Source organism: Pelodiscus sinensis, chromosome 1 (genome assembly GCF_052426305.1).
Source record: "Pelodiscus sinensis isolate ZL-2025 chromosome 1, ASM5242630v1, whole genome shotgun sequence".
Classification (NCBI taxonomy): domain Eukaryota; kingdom Metazoa; phylum Chordata; order Testudines; family Trionychidae; genus Pelodiscus; species Pelodiscus sinensis.
The window spans coordinates 76,659,314-76,684,339 of record NC_143052.1 but is presented as its reverse complement, the minus strand read 5'-3'; the positions used below and the strand labels follow the sequence as shown (position 1 = coordinate 76,684,339).

Here is a 25,026-nt window from a genome sequence, read left to right as displayed (position 1 = left end):
TTGTCTGGTATAACTTCAAATGAATGGAATGGAGCTACACCTATTTATATCTACTAAAGGGGTCTCCCCAGGAAGATATCCTACAATTTCCATTACAAGTTTTTAACGCAAGTACTAGTCTTAAACAGAAAGCTCAGAAAAAAAGTATGAATCTGAGGCAGTACGAATTATGTGTTATAGAAAGTTTACATATTGGGCCTGATACTTCTCAACATTACATCACTTTGCAAACACCTTTGTTGTCAGTGGAGTTACACAAACATAAAAACACAGTGTCACTAGGTGCATCAGGCCCTATTGTTTATATTTATATTTTAGAGATTTGTATGTAGGTCTCTGAGTCTGTTTGTTCATGAACTGAACAAACAGTAAGAGTTTGTCTTCCTAAACTGTAAGAATTAGGACCAAATTTGGTATGCAGCTTCCTCTTATTCTAAAGCAAAGTCAGAATTTGGTTGTGCCAGAAAAATGAGATGTGTTTGGAACTCAACTGTTTTCCACAGAATGGAAAAGGAGGTAGCTGAGCAGAGGGATGCTATACTCATAGTCAGGGCTTGACAAATACACTCACCCACTCGCCTGTGGCGAGTAGATTTTACCAGCTGGCAAGTGCAGGGGCGGACTGGCCCAGTAGGCCGTTGTGATGGGCTGGCTGAAGCCCGCACTACGGGTGGCGTGGCCCCATCCGATCCGCCGGCCGGCAAAGGAGCACAGCGCTGCTGGGAAGGGGTCTTTAAAACAAATGAGGAACAGTCTCCCTCAGTGTTGAAATAAAAACACTTTAATCCATAATGCAAGTGGAATACATTCAACAGTGCTCTCAGAATTATCACTCCCCAAGATGCTGATGCACTTTGTTTTTATATGACATGCCAGAGTAAAAAAATCTTTCAACCTTATGTTGGCTATTTAGCATATTATATGGTTGCTTTCTCTCTTCTTTTGGTCCGGAATAAGGAATCACATGGGGTGGCCAATTTTGTGGATGATGGAAGTTAAAAAGCACATACCAGGAAAAAAATGTACTGTATTGCCTTTCATTTGCTGCAAAATTCTTGTCACAGAGCTGCCTGCGTGCGCTCTGGCATGAGGAGGCGGGATGGGATGCCAGGATGCTGGCATGACCTGACTCTGCTGATTTTAAAGGGCCGCGGCAGCTCGGCTCTGGCTGCATGTCCCTGGAAGCTGGCTGTGGCGCACGGCACAGCCAGGCCCCGTCCCGCCGGCTCCAGTCCCCCTTTGTCTCTGTGCATTCTACATGTAACCCCTGCTCCCCTGCACCCTAGACCCCCTGCTCTCTCTCTTTCCTGCGACCCTCTGGTCCTTGCCACCATTGCACCCTGTTCCCCCCAATCTCTGCCCCCCCTAGCTCTGCGCTGCCCATTCCCCGCACTGCCCCAGACCTTGATCCCTCTGCCCCTCCTGTTGCCTGTGTCCTATTCTCCATTCCTGCACCGCACCCTGCACCCTGCTCCCCCCAATCCCTGCCCCCCCCAAGCTTTGTGCTGCACGTTCCCTGCACTGCCCCTAGACCCCGATCCCTCTGCCCCTCCCATTCCCCGCGTCCCATTCCCCGTGCCTACACCACACCCTGCTCCCTCTGGCTCTGTGCCTCCCATTTCCTGAGCCTTCCCCGTATCTCCTCACTGTTCCCTGCACCCCTCTGGCTCTGTGCTGTCCCTGCACACTGCTCCCCCGGTGGGTCCGGAGTGAAGGGTGCTTGTCCACAGGAAGGGGCTGGACAGGGCAGGGAAAAGGCTGCTGTGACCCAGCAGCGAGTGAAAGGGGGAGTTCACTTCAAGCGCCTTTGCCTCTATGGAAAAAAACAAATGAAAATGCTATTTGCTATTTATAGGGCTAAAATGCCGGGACAAAAACGAAAACAAACAAACAAACAAAAACCCACTGCAAAATGCAAATGTGTAAAAGATAACAAAAAAGGGGGGGGGGGGACAGGGCTGGGCTGAGCTGGGCTGTGAGAAGGGGAGGGGAGGGAGGGGAAAAGGCTTGTGCTGGGGGGGGGGAGGGGAGGAGGTGAGGAGAAGAAGAAGAAGAAGAAAGGGGAAGGCACCAAGGGACAGGGGTGCAGGAGAGACAAATCCCAGGGGGCCAAGTGCAGACAATGAGTAAAAGGGCAGGAGGGGAAGTGTCAGTGGGAGGGGGGACAGGGTGATGCGGGGAGAGGAGAGGGTAAAGGCACTGGAGGCTGGAGGGGGGAGGGAAAGGTGCTGGACCAAGGCTTGAAAGAAGGGGTGGGCATGAGGAAGGTAGGGATGGAGCAAGGCATGTGTGAGGGCACAGGGGCTTGAGAGGAACGGGGGCAGAGGGTGGGTATCAGGGAAAAAGAGAGCAAAGGGGGCAGGGGCAGTGAGGGAAGGGGGAGGCACCAGGAGAGTGCAGGGGTAAGGGGATTCTGGGGGTGAAGCAGAAGGGCAGACACCTGCAGGGAAGGGACCAGCACCAGAGGAGAGAGGCAGGGCAGGTGTGTAGACGAAGGTATTAGAAGAGGGGATGAGGAGAGGTTGCTCACATGATCAGAGTGGGGCTACTGAAGGAGTGGGCAGAGGGGAGAGAGAAGGACTGGTGGAGGGTGGCAGGTCTCAGGAAGGCTGAGGGCAGTGAGAAGGGCAGGAGTCAGGACATCAGAGGAGGGTGAGGGGTTGGCAGGGAACAGGCACCAGGGGATGTGATGGAACAAGGGGAGAAGACATGACAACAAAGAGAAAAGGTAGAGGTTTATAAGAGATTTATTAATAATGTGGGTGATATTTATTAACTTATTAGTAATTACTGTTCTTATTCTTATTAGGAATTTATGCCATTAAAAACACTTTTTGTAGGGGAGGGTGGCGAGTCCTTTTTTTGTCTGGCGGGTATGGTTTTCCATAATTTGTCGACCCCTGCTCATAGTCACTACTGGGAGCAGTGAGCGCAGAGAACAACTATACTGCCGCATGACCATTGGGGCAGTCCTACCACCAAGAGAGGGGGCAGTTGCATCACCAAGGGAATGGCCAGCAGGGGACAGGGCTCACCAACTTGCCTGCCACTGGTCGAGTTAAGGGGTACCTCTACCCTAGGCCCTTATCCCCTCCCAACCCTCAAGCCCCAGCGCTGGACCAGGCTGTGTGTGGAAAGCCCTGTCTGCCGTAGTACTGCTGTCCCTCCCTCCCACCCTCTGCCGCAGAGAAGTATTCCAACTGCTAAAACCAAACAGTATGTCCAAACCAAAAAAAGTAGAGAGAAAGAGAGAGGTGTTGCCTGGAGTCCAAAGAAACAATGAATTGTTCTCATGGGATTGCAAGATATTTTAAAGATTTAAGACAGTAGAGTAATTATTACACAACATTCCTTTAAGAGAGCATTCATTTAGAAGAAAAGTCCAGCTATAGTGGCATAATCTTCTCTCTCTCTCGTAAATGAATACAATGGAAAATGACAACATTTTGCTGAGAAAAATTTAAGGCAGGACCATATTTGTGAATGCTTGTTTCAAATGTCAATTTCCAAAAATGCTTAGAGTAACTTAGATAATCATTCTAATGACAGGTTTCTCTCTTATTCCTACTGCCTAGAATTCACTGACTGTTCATTATGTGAAGAGGAATACAAATAAATGAGTAAAATAAAACAACCTCAGAGAACCTTGACATTTTTACAAATGCAAACACTTCATACTTAATTCCATAGAGATCAAGAATTATGATAGATTTGCAGAAGTCTATTATGGCATACACAACTTTTCTGCAAAATATGCTTTGTGCCCTATGCTCAAAGGAAACTATGGGTCAGGAGCCAATTCCTACATTATGTTTTGAATAAAAGAATACAAAGTACAGATGGGTGAACATCATAAGCTTCATAGGTTGGACCTGGTTCACATAAGCATCAGAAATGCTTGGATGCTTACCTAATCCTTTTGAAGTTCCCAATCCTGTCCTTTCAGCATCTTCAAGAATTCCAAAACTCTCAGCACCTTCTGCCTTCTGGAAGGCTCCCAGATCCCCATAGAATCTTCCCTCTTTCTAGAATCCTACCTCTTTTTCCTACCTTTGATTCCACTACACTTTACAAGATCTCAAACAGACCACAATCCCGACATATTCCAGATGATATGTCCACACAACCAAATATCCCAGGCTTCCTTCTTTTGTAAATAAAGCTAAGGAAATATTAACAGTGTTGCTACACCATGGCACGAGCACAAAGCTTCTGTATCTAAATATTAATTGGAGCTTTCTCTATGAAATATAACTCAAGAGTATACGGACTTCCAGATTTCCAATATGGAATATCACCACCAGAAATATACTACAATTGCTCAGGACTACAGCTTTATGAGGAGGAGAGAAGCCTGACAGAAAAGTTAATAGTGGAACTAGATACATGTTGAGGTATTGCCCAAGGCAAAAACTTTCAAAATTGGGGAACTGCTGCATGCTCTGTACTTTTGAAAGACATGCTACTCTTTCAATGTCTAAATATGGGTTTCAGAACATAGTTTTAGGTTTGGTATATCTTTTGAAAATCACAACACAAGGTGTTTAAGTTGGACACAAGATGCTTAATTATTCAGATCTATCTTCATAAATCCCACTCCTGGAAAAGATTTGGGCCAGAAAGATCAGAAAGTGACTACCCACTTGACTTGACCTGAATCCTCACATTTTGTACTTCCTGGTTTTAATTCTTCTTTACATATGAATCCTATGTAGCTCTAAAAACAGTTGGTCTCCAAGTGTCTTGTCAGTCTAGGAATTAGATCTAAAATTCTTTTGAGATCTATGTTCAATCTGCCACTGTTTAGAGAGGTTCTGAGAACCCAATGCTGGTCCTTCCAAAATGTGTCTGTTGGGACAGTCATCTCTGTACAACAAACAATAACTGTCCCTGTTTGTGTATCAAAATTATTTTAAGAATGGGAGGATACAAAACCAACAACTAATGTAAGGACCCAACAGAAAACCATACCTACATCATTTTTGGCCTCTGAACCTCAAGGTGCAATCATGTCTAAAACTGAAGAACTTTACTGATACAAGGTCAAGGAAATCTTTCCATTTGTATACAAAGACAACACTGTATTTAAGTAGTCTCCAGAGTGCCGTTTTTTTCCTTTTTAAGCCTCACAGGAATAAGTTATTGGAACCTGATAAAAAACTTATGGACACTTTACATTTAAAGAATGCAGATGGCTAAGAGAGGCACATATTCTGCCTATTTTGTTCTTATGATCATTTGTATTTTGTTCCTTCCTTTCCTACTTCCCTATTCCTTTACAAGCTCAAGAACTGATAAAGGAGGGAAAGGTTTGGAGAATAAGGCATACACTTCAGGCTACCAGGAGAAGGAACAATAACAGTGAGAAGAAAGTAGGTGAGTTAAGCTACTTGTTGCAGCTGTAATTAAGACATTTTTGTCTTCATGCTTCCAGGTAGTTTGCAACATGAAGGATAGGTCCTAAGTACACTTAAGAAAGAAAGGCCGTGCTATTTAGTAAGATCATAGAAAATGTTTTTTTTTTAAAGGAGATAACTGTTTCATTTACTAATGTTATCAGATACTTCTTTCATCATATTTCTTAAGATTAGAAAAAATGAATGCTGCTGAAGTTGAAGCTGATGCCAATATATCCATGAATTCTTCCAGTCAGCTTCCAAAGACAAGATCTTAAAATGAAAGCAATAATTTGTTATTTTTTAGATTTTATTTTGAAAAAAGGTGGTGTAGTGGGGTACCCCTCCCTCTTTGTTACGGGGTACTCCCCCTTCCCAACACCCACGGGGTCGTTAGTTCAAACCCCTCCTCGCGGTCACCTATGTGCGTCCCAACTAATCAGGTCATTAACTTGCCGGGTCTCCCCGAAACGTCGGCTGCGTGGTTTCCTCCTGGTGGGGAGAGGGGGGTCTGGGCCCGCCCCCTCTCACGGACCCCAGCCCAGGGCCCTAAGGACTCAGACGGAACCTTCGTCCGGTCCGGCTGACGGGGCCGTAGCCGCAACTCGTCAGCCCGCAGGCTCCCTTCGCCCGCCCTGGGCTGCTTCCTCTCCCCATTCCGGTTCACCCTGCTGAGCAAGGCTTACCCCTTCGGCTTCAGGCCCCTCCACCTAACGGCCCCGGGGAGGGAGGCCATTCGCGGCCTGCTTCCCTCTCCTTCCCTGCCGGCGGCATTTAAATCTCCCGGATCTGCTCCGCTGCCGCGGCCCCACCCAGCGTGGTGTGGTGACGTCTCCCGTCGGCGGCCGGAGTAGCGCGATGGCGTCATCCACCTGGCCGCCTCCCTGGAATCCTCCTGCATTTCTAGCCGGAAGGCTGCCGCCGCCGAACAGCTGACACAGCGGTTGGCGGGGCATGCAAGAGCCGCACGGGCAGCTGTTCGCGGTGTGCCCCGCTTGGGGCTCCCGGCCTGACCCTCGAGAACCGCCGCGTACGTGGTCGGGCGGGTCATCTCAGTGCGGGGTGCCCCTACCCCGTCACAGGTGGTCTTTCGTTTCTATTTTTGCTATATTAAATATTGATGTTCTTTTAAAACAAAATAATTAACTATGAATAAAATTTCTCTTCACATTTAGCCTGGGTTTTAGAAGATATCCCATGTTCTAACATAAATGTATTTCATAAGCCAAGCTAGAAACAATGAGATACATAACGATCTTTGTGTGAAGACAGAAAGGAAGTGAACTGATGCTTCAATTTTCTCCTTTGTCCCTCTAAAAGCATTGATATTAAAGTCAATTACAATACTGGCTGTATTGATGACCTTGTCTCACAGAGCATAGAAGTGGATGTTGATACAATTAACACATTCTTGGCACACAGATCTTCAAGTACTTTTGTAAGAGTGTAACACAAAGTTCTTGACTCTTTTGAATAGCAACTATACAAAGCCCCTAGGCTATGTGCTGGAAAAGATTAAGTAGGCCCCACATTACCTCATCTTTATATATAAAGATATCATACATGCCATGATAAATTTATATAAGGGAGCAGATTATGATAAATTAATATGAGGGCTAGATGGGAGCTCTGGGTAATTCATGGCAGACAACTGGATGGAGAAGCTTCATTTAGAATCTCTTGGCATTTCAATTGTATAGAAGCTAAAATCATGGCAACAAAGATGCATAAAAACTTCAGTCATTCCAATTACAGAATGTCCTGTCCTTCATTCTATAGGAATACCTGAAAGATTAGTTAATATGGACAGGAACTTGCCAAAGAAATAGAGGGACACCCATATCAGTATGCCAAAATACAATTATTGGAGGTGCCAGACAGGAAGAAAGCAATCCTGGAGTTTGAAAATACATGTTTCAGAGGACTTCTTCCCTTGCAGTCAATGTTCCAAATATTATGTGATCATGTTAAGTAACTGAGCTCTAGATATTTTTATATTCTGGATGACCCTCTAAAGGCAAAATATACCATCACTGAAATATTAATTAAAACTGGACACAATACTATGTGAATTTAGGGTTAGGTCCAAATCCAATCCCCTCCTCTACGAGTTCTGAGATTCCCCAGGAAACAGAACTAGTGCAGTTCCATTGCAGAAGGATGAGCTAAATGAAGAGAATCAGCGCCTCATGCTTACTTCAGTTGTGGATGGACTCCTGATAAAATTGCACTGAGGAACAGGAAAAGCGGAAGGATCTATCAACGCACAGCTCCTCACTGCACAACTCTATGAACTGTAACATGTCATAGAATAGTTTTACTTCCTAGGCTGGAGTAATCAGTTCATGACTCCAGGAGAAGAAAGATTCCTCCCTTTAATACATTTGTTCTGTGCCTGGTCTGGCCCTTTAGGCATGGGCGCCATTTGGGAGGGTGGGGGAGTGAGGTGAGTGGGAGAGCAGCCCCCATGTTCATTTCCTACTGTAGCAGGATACTATCTCCTGCCTCCTCTCTCTAGCCAGGAGTGAGAGGAACACAGTTAGTTTTCTTTACTCCTCTCCAGTGTTCTCTGTAAGCTATGCACCTGTGCAGCTGTTTTCTAAGCCCTGCTCAGAGATTCAGAGCACCCACCCAGGCAAGGAGATCAGCTGACTGGCAAGGGGTAGAGCATCTAGTGGGGAGTGGGAAGAGAAAAGCAGGATGCATGGGGAGGGTATATGCAAGGACATTTGCATGATTACATTTCAAATAAAGTTTTTGTAGGTGTTAATGAATTAAGATAAGAAAGACAAAGATTCTTTTAATAGAATATTTTGGAGTATTGCGGATATTTACAACTCTGATCTTAATGATTTTTTAAAAAATCCTGTCTTACTAATTAAGACATAGTATATTGTTTTGCATTAAAGCCAGATATTTGCTGTGTGGTAGAGTTCTGGCTCTTATGAGTCAGAAGTAGCAAGTATTAGGTGTGATGCTAGTTGTTTTGTAGGACGAAACCTTATTTGCTAGCTCTTTGAAACATGCATCTGTCTTCAAACCCTGAAGCCATGTGTTAATTTGTTCTGGGGCTTCTAATCTTTGAGTTAGTGAGAACACACAAAGTGAAAGTTTCAAACCAGGAGAACTTGTATCTGTTTTTACAGCATGGATCTTAAACATTCTTCAGAGAAACTGTATAAGACTTAGTGAATGCCTCTTACTGTGCTTTCTGGTGTTAGTAAATAATGTATTAATTATGCTCTCCTTGCAAATACTATTTCTAGTTGACTCATAGATTTGTTTAGCATCTTAAAGCTGAGCTATGTGTGGATAATATGCATTTTGGTGTTTAATTGCTTGGGATGTTAGAAAGGATAATGATACATATACTCCAAGGGTAGTGTTAATTTTCTTTTTTATTTAATTTCATATTAAATATTGTAAGCATTGTTTCTTGTTAACTATCCCTTGTGTTAATATATTTTTCCACACATATGGACTGTTGTGGTGCACATCCACACACTGCCTCAATATTGGTGTTGCATATAAGAAATTTCAACCTGCCCAAGGATAGAAAATGTTAGAGGGAACACCTCTCCTCTCCCATCCTCTACTTTGCTCACTGAAGTGAAAGAAATTCAGGTTCATCAAGCAGAATAAAAGGACAGTCTGGCCAGGGGGAGGGAGGAGGAGCAGGCTGGGTGTGCGGTGTCTTAAGATTCACCATGGGAGATGGATGTTTAAGTGACTTGGTAATTTTAGCCTGTGAATGTGAAGCTTTACAACATCTGGATATCAATAAGGTCATGGACAGCTTTGCCAAGATGACACCACAGTGTTATCCATTGCTTTAGCTCATATCTGGAGTGTTGTTTTACAGTATTTTATTTATTTTTAAACATTCCTGGAAGACATTAATCTCATTCTCCTCTTCAAAATTTGGACCATAAGAAATTTATAAAATAACAATAATTGCAAGACTAAGCAGATTTTATTTATGTCTACTAAAGATAGCAAACAAAGTATCAAACTTGTGTTAAGGTTCCAAAACAGACACCTAAAGGCTATGTCTATACTAGCGGCTTCTTGCGCAAGAACTTCTTATGCAAAAACGTCCACACTGCCATGTGCCAGCTGTGCTTTTGCACAAGAGCATCCATGGCAGTGTTGATGCTCTCTTGCGCAAGGAAGCTCTGATGGCCATTTTAGCCATAGGGCTTTCTTGCGCAAGAAACCCCGGCCGAGCGTCCACACTGCCCTCTTGCACAAGAGCTCCTGCACAAGAAGGCTTACACCTGTTAAAAAAAGAGCGTAGCTCTTGTGCAATAAGCCCTCTCTTTCCATACCGTACTGTAATTTTCCTTGCGCAAGAGCAGGCGGGCCGTGTGGATGCTCTGCGGATTCTTGCGCAAGAACTGCCACACTTGCACAAGAAGCTGCGAGTGCAGACATAGCCAAAGAGTTGGGATTGGAAATATTTTGCTATTTGTTCTAACTTTAAAAATAAACTTAAAATATGGCTTTAACTGGTATAGGCTATATTTTTTCTTTATACAAGAATTAGAAATACTGCTCTGATCAGTTAACTCCTAAGTTACCACCTACAAAAACAAACAAACAAACAAACCACCAACCCAACACACACACACACACCCACAACCCGGAGTTTTCAGGTGCCTATGTAGCCTCTTGAATGGAGTCATGGTTTAAGGTGCCCCCCCCAATCTGAAATGGTACCCCAGCATTTAGGCTAGGTGCTTGACACTGGATTTCCACCTCGATGCACAACTATTATGAATATTCAGATAATGACATAATAGCACTCTGAAATAGAATACAGGCTAGAAGAACTAGAAGGGCACATCTACACAGCAGCATTATTTTGAAATAACTCACATTATTTTGAAATAAAGTGAGGGTGAGTCTAGGCAGTGGTGCTATTTTGGGAAACTTCCGGTATCCCAAAATATCATTTTCTATGTCTTGACAGCGTACTCATTATTTCGAAATAGCTTTCAAAATAACGCACATGCTATTCCAACGTCCCTGTAAGCTTTGTTCCACAAGGATTGAGGGATGTTTCAGAATAGCACTCTATTTTGAAACTGACTTGAATAGCTCAAATTGTGTAGCTTATTTCGACCAAAGGGTGCAGTGTAGTCACACCCTGATTGTCTACACAGCAAGCCTGTTATTTCAAAATAATTTTAAAACAACGGGTATCTTATTCCGAATTCCGTAACCCTCCTTGTACAAGGAATAATGCCTATTTCAAAATAGGTTTTTTTTTTTCAAAATAGGGAGTATGTAGAAATGGGCAGCTGGAGTTATTTTGAAATAAATGGCCTACAGGGCTTCCCACAGGGGCCCTGGTGGCCACTCTGTCCACACTCATCAGAACTCTATAGTTCCCCTTCACCTGCAGCCCTTAAAGCCACAGACTCAAGGGAAACTGTTTGTGGCACACTGTGCCACACAGCACTGCCCAGCTCTAAATTCCCTGCTGCCATGGCAGACCTCAGTAGCCACCTGAGCCCCATGTGGCTGCTGGCACAGCTGCAGGCAGCTCCCAATCTCCTGCCCGGGGGCAGAGGAGATGGGCCCCATCCTGGACTGGTGCGGAGATCCTGGATCTCATTGAGATATGGGGAGATGATGCTAACCTCCAGGAACTCCTTACCAAGTGCAGGAATGCCAAGATCTACAGCCAAATGGCCAACAGCCTGATCATGGAGCTCAGGCAAGCCTATACTAAGGTCAGGGAGTGTAGTTCCCAATCAGGGGAGGCACCCCAGACTTGCCCCTACTTTGACCAGCTCTACTACATCCTGGTGGTGGGGGGGGGGGAGAGTGTCAGTCCCTCCGCCCTGTTATGGATCCTAGGCGGGAGATGCTTATTATCACTCTCCCGGAGGGCAGGCTAGTGACTGAGAATGGGGAGGGGGAGGAGGAGGCAGAGCAGGCCAGTGAATCCACAATGCTTGCCAGCCAGGAGCTCAGCCAATCCTGGAGCTGGTACCACCCTCCCAGGATGTAGCCCATGGATCAGACGAAGCTGAGGAAGACTCATCAGGGGAGTTCCATTATTTTCCCTAGACACACATTGGGGGAGTGGGAGGAGGGCATCAGGTGGCAAGGAGTTGCACTCCAAGGCTCCTTACTTAGCCTTCTCTCTTTGGGCATCATGCAGCAGCCTGGGTCACGTGGATGTATGTGGACTGCCAGTCCAGAGCAGATAGCCCCAATGAGGCTGCCTCAAAGGACCCTTGTGCTCCTGCTCATAGGATTTCTGGAGATACCTGCTTTACTCCCGACTCCATGGTGCGACACCTTTCCATCACAAGCCACCACTAAGGATGTAGTCAGGGACACAAACACACACACACACACAGGCATGCCACGCACAGCACACAGGTATGCCAGCTCTTTCTGGGCAGCCTGTGATCCCGGGTAGCTGTGGCGAGGCAGAGGACACTGAGCCCTGATTAGGGAGGAGAAGGAAGTGGACGGAACCCCAGTAGCACCCTTCCTGGCACGCGGTATCTGCTGCTTACACACACCTCCTCCAACACTTTCCCCCACTCTCCACCAGCGGGCAGGAATAGAAGTAATCTCTTTGCAAGATGCCACCACTGCTGGATCTGGTGCGTGCGCAGAGTGGAGGGAAGCTAAGCTGTTCCGTCACCCCCTTCCTGCCCACAGGCTCCTAGCGTGGCTGGTACCTTCTCATGCCTGCTTGTCCCTGGGATGTGGGGGTAGTGAGGCTCTCTTTGGTCACAACTGTGCCCTTGCAGGAAGGGGCCCACTGTGTAGGCCACAAATGGCCTAGCTCCAAACACATCACCTTCATCTGACCCAATACCTTTCAGTGTCGCCTCAGAGATGAGGGCTAGGCTTCATGCACAGTATCTCTTGAGATGTCTGCCCTTCTCTTTGTTCTTCACAGCTGAAACAGGTGTGAGTGTGGTGCTCACAACACCTCCCACACCAGCCTCCCAACTCTGTGGGAGCTGCCACCGCAGACAAGCCCATGAGAACCTGGAGCAGGAACATGTTGCCTGCCTGTGTGGCCTCCAGTGCTTTCTGGAGCTGCAAGATAAGCAGTAGGAAGCGGACCAGGAGCTGCGCCACACCACCTGGTTGGAGCTGGCACAAGAGACCCCCACCATGTGCATGTCACACATGGCTGCTGTTGACTGCCTAGTCGCTGCCACTGAGCAGTTGAGCAGCCGCCCTCCTGCTCCTGCTCATGGCCACCGAGGGCCCTGCACATGAGGCAGTGGGACCACCCGAGGCAGGCATCACTCCCAGCCTCATCCCATCTCTGGGCCTCTCTTTCCTCTCCTCCCCTTTCTTTCCTCCTTCTCTATCTCCCAGGTTCTTTCCCTAGTCCCTCTCCAGTTACAATTACCCCAATTAAACAAAAAATAGAGTTGCTTGATTCAAAACAAAAGGTGTGCTTTACTTTATCAACAGTGGAGGAGGGGAGCAAGGGCAGGGAAAGGGAAGGGTGTGGGAGGAAAGGCACATAGGGTAATGCACAGGACCCTTGTAGGGAAGCCCAGTGTAGACTGTCATGGCTGTCCTTGTCCGAAATTCTTCCTTAAGGCCTCCCGGATGTGCACAGCCTCCTGATGGGCCTGTTGGTTGGCAGCTGCTCAAAAGCTCTAGTGAGCCGATCGGCCTCTTCCCTACCCTGGAAAGAACCTTTAGTGTCATAAATATTGTGGAGGACACAGCACGCCGCCACCATTTGGGGGACATTCCACTCGCTGAGGTTCAGGCAGGTGAAGGTTCAGTGGAACCTCCCTTTGAGACACCCAAAGGAGCCATCCAACACAATGCAGGCCCTGCTGAGCCTGGCATTAATCCATTCCTTGCTTTTCGTCAGGGTGTCCGGTGTAGGGCTTCATAAGCCAGAGGAGCAGAAGGAAGGCAATGTCCTCCACAATGCGGATTGGCATGTCCACGTCCACAACTCTGATGTGTCCGGGAAAAAAAAATGCCAGCATGCATCTTCTGGAAGAGGCTGAAGTTCCTGAAGATGCGGGCTTCGTGCATCTTCCCCGATCACCCAATGTGGATGTTAGTAAACTGGCCTTGGTGGTCCACAACTGCCTGCAGGACCTTGGAAAAGTACACCTTCTGGAGGATGTAGTTAGATGCTCGGTGGTCATGGGCCCGGATGGGGATGTAGGTGCTATCAATGGCCTCCCCGCAGATGGGGAAACCCATGGTGGCAAAGCTGGTGAAAATGGGGTACACATCGCCCAGGATGATGAGCTGGCACATCAGGATGGTGTCAATGGCTCATACCACCTGGAGGAGACAAACAGAGAATCACAAGGTTTCCAGAGCCCTTGGGAGGTCTCCAAGGCCAAATCTCCTTCCCCCATACACCAGGCTTAACCCGAACTAAGCCCATCCCCGAGCAGGGCTTTGTGACGCTGGGACCGGAAAACCTCTGGGGAAGGGAGCTTTCACCACCACTCCACTCCACATCCCTAGGGAACCCTATTCCAGCAGCTCATCATCCTCCTAATACCACAGTAAGAGAGTCATACCTGCATGACCCCAACGGTCGATCTTCCCACGCCAAACTTGTTCCCCATGGAGCAGTAGCTGTCCAGCGTGGCAAGCTTTCACAGAGTGATGGCAACCCACTTCTGGAGGGAGATGGCGGGTTGCATGTGGGTGTTCCATTGCTTGAGGGCAGGGCCGAGCCACTCACATAGGTCCAGGAAGGTGTCCTTCCGCGTGCGGAAGTTCTGGAGCCACTGCTGGTTGTCCCACCCCTCCATGATGATCCGGTTCCACCAGTCAGAACTGGTGTCCAATTGCCAGAAGTAGCAGTGCACGGTGTGCAGGACAGGGTGGGAGGGGTTGTGCTGCATGAGCAGCATGTGGAAAGAGGTGAGGAGATGTCCCGCAGGGAGCTATGGGTCCACATTCTACAGTGCTATGAGAGCAGAGTGCAAAATCTGCACCAGGAGGTGCATCATGAGGTTCAGGAGCTGCAGACTGCTTTGTTCCGGCTTCATGGCAGAAGTGCTGTAGTGTTCACTTAGTGAACCCTAAGGGTGTGTCTAGACTATGGGGTTTTGTTGACAAAAGTCCACTTTTGTCGACAAAACTATACCTGCGTCTACACTGCCGCTGAGTTCTGTTGACATAATGTCGACAGAACTCAGTTTTGTCAATGGCTGTAAACCTCATTCTACGAGGAATAACGCCTTTTGTTGACAGAGTTCTGTCGACAGAAGGCATTATTGCATCTACACTGTCCTTTGCGTCTACACTGTCATGTCAACAAAGCGGCTTGCATTGTCGACAGAACTGGATGTAGTCTAGATGCTCTTTGTGGACAGAAGCTTTGTCGACAGTCTAGACATACCCTAAGTGAAAAGGCTTTGCTGTCCCTCAAGGGACTGTACAGGGAGGCCCTTTTAAACACCAGCCGCAGATAGCCTCAGGAAGCAGCTACAGGAAGTGACTGCCATCTTGATGCCCTGCCTGAAGTGCTTCCAAGGGATTTAGAACGGCTACACTGATGAGAGTCTCAATCGCATTCAATTTCAAAATAGCTTACTGCTATTTCAATAGGCATTTGTAGTGAAGATACTCTATTTCGAAATAAGCTATTTCACAGTTTTTATTTTGAAATAGCTTATTCAAAAATAACACTGCTGTGTAGATGTACCCTTATTTATTTTAGAAAAAAAATAGTATTTGTGATAAAGAGATTCCAGACCAGTTCTCCAGGTAGCATAAAAGGACATAAATTCACTGACTTTAATGCAAATACATTGATTTCCACTAGATAAGTTTAAAATGTAATACAGAATATTGCCTTTCCCTTCTTTGATACGTATGAACAGATATTTCCCTTACTACCGAGAAGAAAGATCTTCAACTTTCTAGTACCAAGCATTATTTGAGAGAAAGACAGGAGCAAATAACAGAGTTGCTCTTTTTTTTCTGGATACATTTTAATATACTAAACATTAAAAATGTAAAATTTAAGCCTACTCTCCTTGTTTACAGCTCCATTTTTATGCCTGCAAAATTATTTCCTTGTCCTTGTGCCTCTCTCTGATTTGCACCTTCGAAAGGGTGGCTGCCCTTTAGAAAAGTTCTCTCTGAAACGTTTATAGCTACTCAAAGATAAAAGAAAAACTAATTTTGATTGTAAAAAATTATTCCAAGTTAGAAATGATAAATTATATGTCTATATAATAAACACTATTCTTGTTCTGTTTAATCAAGTGCAACTCTAACTGGGGTCTTCAAAAGGGGACCAGATACTGATACAGTCCCATTTTGGTATACCCAAAAGGCAAAATATTTAATTTTCAGAAATATCTGATGAATCCTAGGAGCATGTGACCTCTAGACAAATAGGGGTTAACCACATTAAAAGCAGGAAAGTCATCGTTTGAAGTTGTGCAATTTTAACACAGAACTCTTGCAAGCACCCATGAGCTGCATATAGCCCATCACTGCTCACCCAGACCTAAATGTTAATAGACAAAGTCATATAAGGTTCCATGATACTAGCTATACAGCATTCTTTTTTTGTGTTTGAAATTATGACAAAGAAAGCAGAATGAATGAATATGTGCAGAGAACTCTAATTACAAAACAGTAACTTTCTTCATCCAGAATTGCTCCAACAGATACTCAGTTTGGAAAGACCATCCAGTTTCCAGAAGTGGTGCTATGTTAGGTAGAATATTTAATACAGACTGGATTAATTCTGCCCTGAAATGACCCTCTGACTGCTTCTGAGCAATAATTAAATCTTTGCTGGAGTCAGTTCTGCCAACCACTTCCAAAACCAGAGCCCTGGTTACAAGTATTTACAAAGAAGAGTTGTTTACTTCCCTTGATGTGTGGAACATTCCTTAAGTGTTTTATATATCAGTTTACAAGGTTTTGAATTTAATGTTCCATAATTCCTTTGCTGCTCTCCTGAAACTTCACTTATCCTCACTGAACTGTCAAATGTTATTGAGAATGATTCTAATAGTTCCTGTAGTATTGTAACTGGATGTTCTAGAGCACCACTTCTTTAGCTTGTTCCTTCCCAATTTCATTATCCTTTTTTTTCCCATTAACTATTCTTGTATTAAGAATCCTGATCCTTCTTGTCTATCATCTAGAACTTAGGCAGTTACTAAACAATTCAGCATTCTTCAACTCCTGTTGTTGATTCCTGTGGCTTGGTTTTTTTAATTTACTTAATTATCGCTCAAATATTAAACAGGAGATATGTTTTCCTTTAATTTCAAATATGTTTCTCTTTTAGAAGTTTGCATTCATCACAGTGTCATATCTCCTGATCTCCTTATTGATCACTATGTTGGTGACATAACTACTACTGGGGACACTGGAGTTCCTGGGAACCACTCAGGAAGGTCAGAGCCAATCTATATTTCTCCAAAAAATATGGTGGTAATATTTTTGAAACTACATTGTAACTTATAACCCAGAGAGCAGGGCTGGTGAACCTTTTTTGGGCTGGGGGCCACTGACCCACAGAAAAATCAGTCACAGGCTGGGGGCTGCAGGGAAGTGGCAGGGGCTGGAGTGCCTGCATGGGCTCCCCAATGCTGGGCTAACATAGGGTATAAAATAGTATTAAAAGGGCTACAGAATTGAACATTTTTGGACAAAAATAGCTAATTGTTCAATCCATGTATTTGCCTTCAGACTCTAGAAATAGAGGAGGCTCCATGGTGGAGCTTTCATTAATAGTATAGTAGGACTGGAGGTTGAGAGCTACCAAAAAGCCAGTAATTCATAACAAGTACATTTAAATGAATTATATAAATAACCTGAGAGAGCTTTACATGTTATTTAAGACATTCAACATACAATAGGTTTGTTGTTGTTTTAGCTGGGCTTTTATGTTAACTACTGAGCTTACTTCATCAAATGTAAAATCATCCACATTTACTTCTTCATAGTCATCCTCCACTTCATCACTTTTAACAGCTGCAAGAGCACTGGCTAGTTTCTTCCGCAAGTGGAAACCCTTCCAAAATGCCTAAACAAAAATTTAAAGCATGTTATACAAGGCCATAGATCAAACCCAAATCCAGATTCTCTATGTTATCCCATTAGGAAGATAAAACATCTTAGACCTTGGTTTAATAGCTCAATGATCTGTTTTTTGAACTTTATGTGACATTTAAAACTACAAGACAAATTAAATGCCAGCATATGTCTAAAGCTCAGAATACTCAAGAGGTTTTTCTCAAGTAAGCAGAATGGAATCTTGAAACTCCCTCAACTACAAACCCCAGGTCAACTAATTAATTATTTGACAATTCCTACAGGGACTATTCTAAGTAGAGGGGGAAGAAGATATAAGAAAAAAGTAAGTGTTCTTTTTCAAATTACTGAGAACAAAAATAAAAACACACTTATACCAAATTTCCAGTGGTTACAAGTGGCAATTCTTGTTGTCATCTCATGTGATTAACCTAAACCAGCTAACCACATCTCCACAGTCATCATCTACTTTACTTTTTTTTTTAAAGAGTCTTTTTTATCACCATCATTTAGGTAAAAAAGAACATTCAGCAGAAGAATAAGCAGTTAAATACCAGAAAATGATACAAGACATTAGGAATATGTGCAAAGATATCCTGAATATTTTAAAATAAAAGCCTCATTATACACAGGAATATTAATTTTTATAACTGTATTTTTATGGATCATGGCTTTAAAGGGGAAATCCTGCTTTATGGTAGACAATGTTACAACTCGGAGGGCAATTTTCCTTGTTCAAAGAACAGCCTACACTGTATAAATTAAAAGACATTGCCATTTCCTTCTCTGACTCAAAAATTATTTGCAAAAAAATAGCTCTGTATCTGTTTTGCCTCATCATTTGCAGTGTGCTGCCATAAATTAATGATTTATCACAAACATAATGAAATTCTTAGACTTGATATCCACTTTCTTATCGGATAGTTGACATGGTAGTCGACTAGTCCCTTCCCCCCACCTTGCTGTCTGTATCACAAAAAGGCAGAGGGGGGAGAGGAGAGGATATTTCAAAGTGGCAGCACTGCATGAAGCCTGGGGCCAGACCCCAGGCTCCACGTGGCTCTGCTGCTTTGAAACGTCGCATGCAGCCCAGGATCAGCTGGGGTGTCCCCAGCTGACCTCAGGCTCCATGTGGTGCTTTGGCCCTAAGGCTGCTGCTACACTTCAAAGATGAAGGCACCCTATCAACTAATCAAAGAGTTGATGCAAATGCATTTACTATTTGATTAGCCAATTATGTACAATCTAGTCCTGACATGTATTCTACATTGCCAAAAGACAAATCCCATTGAGCAGATGTCACAATGTGAGGAAAGTAATAACATTTTCTAATTACATTCTATTGATATTTAAATAACATTTAGGCTTCAAAATACCTAAAGTATTTTTGAAAAATGGGACTTAAGATGCTAAATCATTTTGACTTTTCACCCAACAAATACAATATGCAATAACTTTCAAGATAAGTTTATGTAAAGCACTGCATTCTGGCAGAGACCCTTTAATTCCAAAAGGACTAGAGAGACTTTGGAACTTAGAATGTACAAAGTTCCTGGAATTACTTACTGTAGCCACTACAGTACATTAAAATCCAGCAACAACTAATTTAAGGGCTTAATGTTTGCTAAAAGACAAAAACTTGTGATGTTTATACAAAGTTTAATTAAACAAGAAAGGGTTTTCTGCTAGAATAATCTGTTTGGATCAAGAAAATAACAAAATGAAAATTACTTATAAATACAGCTAATTAACCAGCTCATTCCTTACTGAGCCTAACTGTAATAAATGAAGAAAACAATGCAGCAAACCCACCTGAATAAGTGCTGCAGCTTTATGCTTCTGTTCTATAGCAACTTTGAGTTGACTACTTTCTTTTCTACAGTAGACAGTGTTTCTCCTGGCACGATACTTTCGCCAAGCAGACTGGATCTCTGATGCCGCCATATGTAATCTAGCATAGGAACGAATATCTCTCCGAATTACGTAGCCTCGCCAATATGACTGGATTAATGTAGCTGCCAAACTAGCAACACCAAAAAAAGAAAGTTTTATGCAATTGAACACTCTATCAGTAATGTAAAGAAGCTCCCCATTAAGTATGATGTACACATGTGTTCATCAACACACAATGGTTGAGAGACTCTTGGAAAATGCATTTACAGCTTCAATGAACTTTTATTTTTTAAACAAGAAAATTCAAGACAATAATACACAAAGGATGCTTTTAAACTACAGAATAATTTAAAACACATATGTATGGGATGCCAGGTAGTTGCCTTATGCAATCATCATATAGTTTATAATTTCATACTGTAGTGCTAATGGTTAAAAGATTGTTCAAGTTTCATTTTCCTTACTGTTTAAAAAGTAGAGCTATTAATTTAATTTAAAATACATGTTGAAACTCTCTAGTCTGACACTCCCTGGTCCAGCAACATCTGTGGTCTGGCACAATTTTAGTTAGCTGGATATTCACGTATCATGGGTGTGGCCAAGTTTCCTGTGGTCCCATAAAGTTTGTTTAAAGCCACCAGTCCTGGCTCTCCATGTTCTGTGCTGTTATTTAACTCTATTTAACCCTATTGTCTTCTAAGAGCTCAGACAGCAGTGGAAATGTTGGTAATGCTGCTAGACAACATTGGTTCAGCAAATTCTACCATTCAACACTGGTCAAATCTTGACGGTGCTGGACTAGAGAGGGTCAGCCCATAAAACAATGTCTTGATTACAGTATAATCAGAATATTCAGCTCTGTCATATGGTTGCTACTTTCTAAAGGTTTGGAGAATTCAAATATGTAAGGCACATTCCTTCTACAGTGATCTGTGGAGAAAATTTTATAGACGTTAATATCTAATCACAGTTCTAAGTTTTGCTTCTGTATTTTTTATCCCAAAATTGTAGACAAAAATAGCACCTCTTACACCAATGAAAATTCTGTATTTTTATATTTTACCTTCTTGTTTAGATGGAACTGCTTAAAATGTGAAGCAGCTTACAGTGGAACAAGATACTATATTCTGAAACAAATCACAGCCTCCCCCACGAATATTTTGAAATCAACAAGTTAACTCAGAGATATATAAATATCAAATATGAAACAATGGTTTTCAAAAAGTCTTGATTTTCGAGAAAATAGGATTTTTTTTAAGATAATTGTCATTACCATAAAAAGTATATTTTGAAGCCTTGCTCAAATATTAAAGAGCAAGCACAAACAGGGGAGGGGAATTAGGGATGCTGCAGGTGCTGCAGTAACCCTGACTCAAAGTGGTTTCCATCATATACAGAGTTTACAATTTTGCCCAATAGCTTTCTGCTCCTCTATTATAAAAATTGTTCTAGGACCACTCTGCACAACTCTCAGTTAAGACTGCCTTCAAATATTTATACAAGAAAAAATAAGGACCTGGGGATTACAGTGGATGAGAAGATGGATATGAGTCAACAGTGTGCCCTTGTAGCCAAGAAAGTTAATGGCATATAAGGGTGCATTACGAGGAGGAGCATTAGAAGGAGCATTGCCAGCATATCTAGAGAGGTAGTTATACCCTTTATTTGGCACTGGTGAAGCCACATCTGGAGTAGTGCATCCAATTCTGGGGCCCCCATTATAGAAAGGATGTGGATGCATTCGAGAGGGTCCAGTGGAGTACAAGGGGGTTGGAGCACATGACCTACAAGGAGAGGCTGAAGGATTTGGTCTTTAGTCTGCAGAAGGGAAGAGTGAGGGGGGATTTGAGAGCAGCCTTCAACTACCTAAAGGGAGGATCCAAAGAGGATGGAGAGAGGCTGTTTTCAGTGGTGACAGATAGCAGAACAAGGAGCAATGGTCACAAGTTGCAGTGGGGAGGTGTAAGTTGGATATTAGGAAAAACTATTTCACTAGGAGGGTTGTAAAGCACTGGAATGGGTTACTTAGGGTGTTGCTGGAATCTCCATCCCTAGAGGTTTTTATATCCTGCCTTGACAAAGCCCTGGCTGGGATGATTTAGTTAGGGTTGGTCCTGCTTTGGGCAGGGGGTTGGACTTGACATCTTGAGGTCTCTTTCAGCCCTAGGATTCTATGATTATTTGAAATATTTATATGAGAAGATTGCACTTATAGATTTTAATCTATGTATAGGAAAGGAAGTAGATTTTCAAAAACACTGAGGTTTTGTATGAGCTACTGTGTTTCTGCTCATCTTCATTCATCTCCCTTATGAATTTTGCAATGCTCAATAAATACATTCATAATATCATAAAAAATTATATTGATTCCCAAATACAACCTCCTCTCCTCCAAAAAAACAAACCCCAAATGAAACCGAAAACACAGGGAATGCTGTCTGCATACTCCACTTCTAAGGGTATGTCTACACTACAGAGCTAATTCGAACTAACTTATTTCAAATTAGTTAATTCAAAATAAGCTAATTTGAAATAATGCATCTAGACCCAAAAACTAATTCGAATTAGCGTTTTGCTAATTTGAAATAGCGTGTCCACACTGATTGGATGCTGGGTCGCATTTAAGGGCAGCTGAAACCGGTTCTGGCAGGGCATCAGGAGGGAGCTGAAAGGGGGATGAAGAGGAGGAAGGGAAGGGAAAGCTCAGGGTTGGGGGTCCTGCTGGCTCTCCCATCTCGCAGCACTGTCGGTGCAGGGGCGTCGGCGGGGAGTGGGTGTGGAGGGTGGGGCAAGAGGGACAGGGGGTGCAGAGGAAGCGTGAGGAGGAGCGGGGTGGGAGGAGGAGCAAGAGCTGGGGCAGCCGCAGGGGCTGGAGCAGGAGGAGACAGGAACCCGTCCACCAGGGTCTGGAGGTGACCTCTAAGGGCATGGCCCTGCTCCTCCAGCTCCTCCAAGATCCGCTGCCGCAGCTGCAAGTCCTTCCGAGAAACCTTACGTAGCACAAATCAAGCTGGCTCTATGCTCCCCAGCACCTCTTGTATGGGATTAAATAGGCACATTGGGAATGCAAGGGGCAGGATAGATAGTTGGCGCTTCAGTAAGCACAGCTGCATGTGACTGGCCCATGGTCAAGAAAATGGAGATATCAGTTTAGCAGCATCTTTCCCTCCCACCTTCTCAACTATACCAGCTGAAAACTCAGCACAGTTGAGGACTAAGCTCTAATGAAAGTTCCAGAAAAAAAGGCTTAACAGTGGTAAAAAACCTCTGCACTATTTTATCTTATTGTTTTATATAATAAGAAAGAGGATTCACATATTAAGTACCAAGAAAGGAAAAGTCAGATAGAAATCATGGTTTTAAATTTTCTTATTACTTTCATGGAGTTTTGAATTAGAATACATTTTTTAAAGTATTGTTAAAATGCAATCACTGACAAAATACCGCAGAACTAGCAGGCATAAAGGATATGAATTTTAACCCTGATTATGTGACAATAAGAGTCAAAACTTTTTTATGAAAAAGTACATAGGAGGTCACCAGAAAAGACAAAGGGCTTGTCTACATAACAAGTTACTGCACTGCAAGTCAGGGTGTAATATATAGCATCCTATGCTTTGAAGTATCATCCAGGAGTTTTAATGCACTGAAGCAGTGTCCACACAGGATGCTATTGCATGAAAAGCTATTGTACTATAGATTCACAGCGCAATAGCTTCTTAGGTAGACAAACATTTAATAAAACATAATAGTTGTAAGATTTTATCCTATTGGAAATTATTTTGAAGACTAATATTTCAGATTAATATTATGCAGAAATGGAACTGGGTTTTTATGGCAAATATTTGACATTTATAACTTACTTTTCTACTTTGTTCTCAACATGCTGAAGATTCTCTCTCTCATTACTTGCAATGATTCTCTCTCTGAACGTATTTCTTGTAGAAGGAGCTGATATTTTATCTTTGCTCTCCCCTATGTGACTGATGCTACATTCAGTACTTTTCTTCTTTATTTTGTGCTCTTGATTACTTTTCTTTTCAGGCACAGGTACGGAGGAGTTAATGAACATAGGCGGAATGTGGCCTGTAGTAATCCATCTTTCAGAAGGATTCAACAAGCCCTGCTTATTTTCCTTTGCACCAGCGATAAAGAGGTTATTTTGCTCTAGCCTGTCGGTGGCTGTTTGCTTCAAATGATGTTGCTGTGCTTCTGGTTCATCTCTGTCAGCAACGTTTAGGTCTCCATATTCATGTGCATATCGGTGTTCATTACTAAGTTTCATCAGCTTCTTAAAATACCAACATTGACTCTGTGCAGCATCCAAGGAAGAAGCATTTCTTGAAAAAAAGATAAAAATGTAATTACATTTATTTTAGATAATAATCAGAATTATGTTATATTAAATCAACTGTGGCTTTATTTTCTAATGTACATAAAACCATATACTGGATGAGTTTATACATACATACCATTGTGAACATGAAGTACTAAATTACTCCTGCTTTAAAGCCAATTTATAATATTCTTAAATGGTTTCCTTTTCCCTCTTTATTTTTCCAATATATTAACTACACTAACACACGTTAGTTTGCTTATTTTACTGTACCAGTAGCTTGATTAGAAAATTATTTTTTCTTGGTTTTCAGACTTGGGTTTGAAATCTGTACTGGAATATCTATTTCTTTGCAAATGTTAGTGCAATTAGGAGCATATAGTTAAGCAAATTCTACAAGATTTGAGGTTATTTTAACCTTATAAAGCTATACTAAAATAGGAACTAAACAAGACAAAATATTAAATATTTCTGAATCTAGAATAAAACATAACTCAGACTCCAAACAAGAAGACTCAATTTTTAATGAGGTTCTAAAAGAGAATGAAGGATAAATTAAAAGAATAGAGAATAAAATAATTGAAAGAATAGAGAAGATTCTACAGTAAAATACTATGGCCATTTCACCAACATCAATGTGGGATAGCCGGGAAAGGAGCACAACACCCGTGTCTTTCGAAATTCCTGCCTCTTCAGAAAGATGCACAGTGGCACTTTTTTCCCAGATAGGAAAATCAGAGTCAGAGAGGTGTCAATGCCAGTAGTGATGCTTGGCAACCCAGCCTATCCCTTGCTCCAGTGGCTGATGAAGCTGTACAGAGGCAGCCTGGACCCTAGCAAGGAGGAGTTCAACAACAGGCTAAGCAGGTGCAGAATGGTGTTCAAATGTGAATTTGGACATTTAAAGGGAAAGTTTAGGAGTCTCCTGACTCAGCTGGACCCAGAGAACACAACTTTCCCTTTGTGATAGCAGTGTGTTAGGTGTTCCATCATCTGTGCAAGAGCAAGAGTTGACTAGGAGAATGGGGGACTGAGATAGAGCACCTAGCCAGAGACTTTGAGCAGCTGGACACTAGCATGATAAGGAAAGCACAGTAAGTGACAGTGCAAATCAGATAGGCCTTGAAGGACAGTTTTGTTATAAAAAGCCTCCATTGAAACTCTGCATGTGGCTCTCCACAAATTACCCATGCATTTTCAGTGTTTGCCTTTAATCCCCCCCCCCCCACACACACACACTTCCCCTGACGTTCAACCAATAAAGAGACCATTGTTCAAAGAACGGGAGTTTTTATTTGGAGAAAACAGCAGGGAAAGGAACGAAGTGGGAACTAGAAGGTGAGGGGGGACTCAGGAATGCAA

The 25,026-nt window shown here is 43.2% G+C and overlaps 1 protein-coding gene across 3 annotated transcripts in view; it reads right to left on the bottom strand.

The window, feature by feature from the left end:
* The window catches only part of LRRIQ1 (leucine rich repeats and IQ motif containing 1), a 169,720-nt gene that overhangs the window by 78,718 nt on the left and 65,976 nt on the right, over positions 1 to 25,026 (bottom strand). For 2 of the 3 annotated variants that reach the window (XM_014568997.4, XM_089780159.1), the window contains exons 17-19: positions 23,192 to 23,668; positions 19,248 to 19,458; positions 17,308 to 17,427 (exon numbers count right to left, since the gene is read on the bottom strand). In XM_014568997.4, the coding sequence (XP_014424483.3) occupies positions 17,308 to 17,427; positions 19,248 to 19,458; positions 23,192 to 23,668 (808 nt within the window). Of the gene's footprint in view, positions 1 to 12,850; positions 13,698 to 17,307; positions 17,428 to 19,247; positions 19,459 to 23,191; positions 23,669 to 25,026 lie in introns of those variants that run through there. The other variant, XM_089780161.1, reaches the window with a different exon arrangement.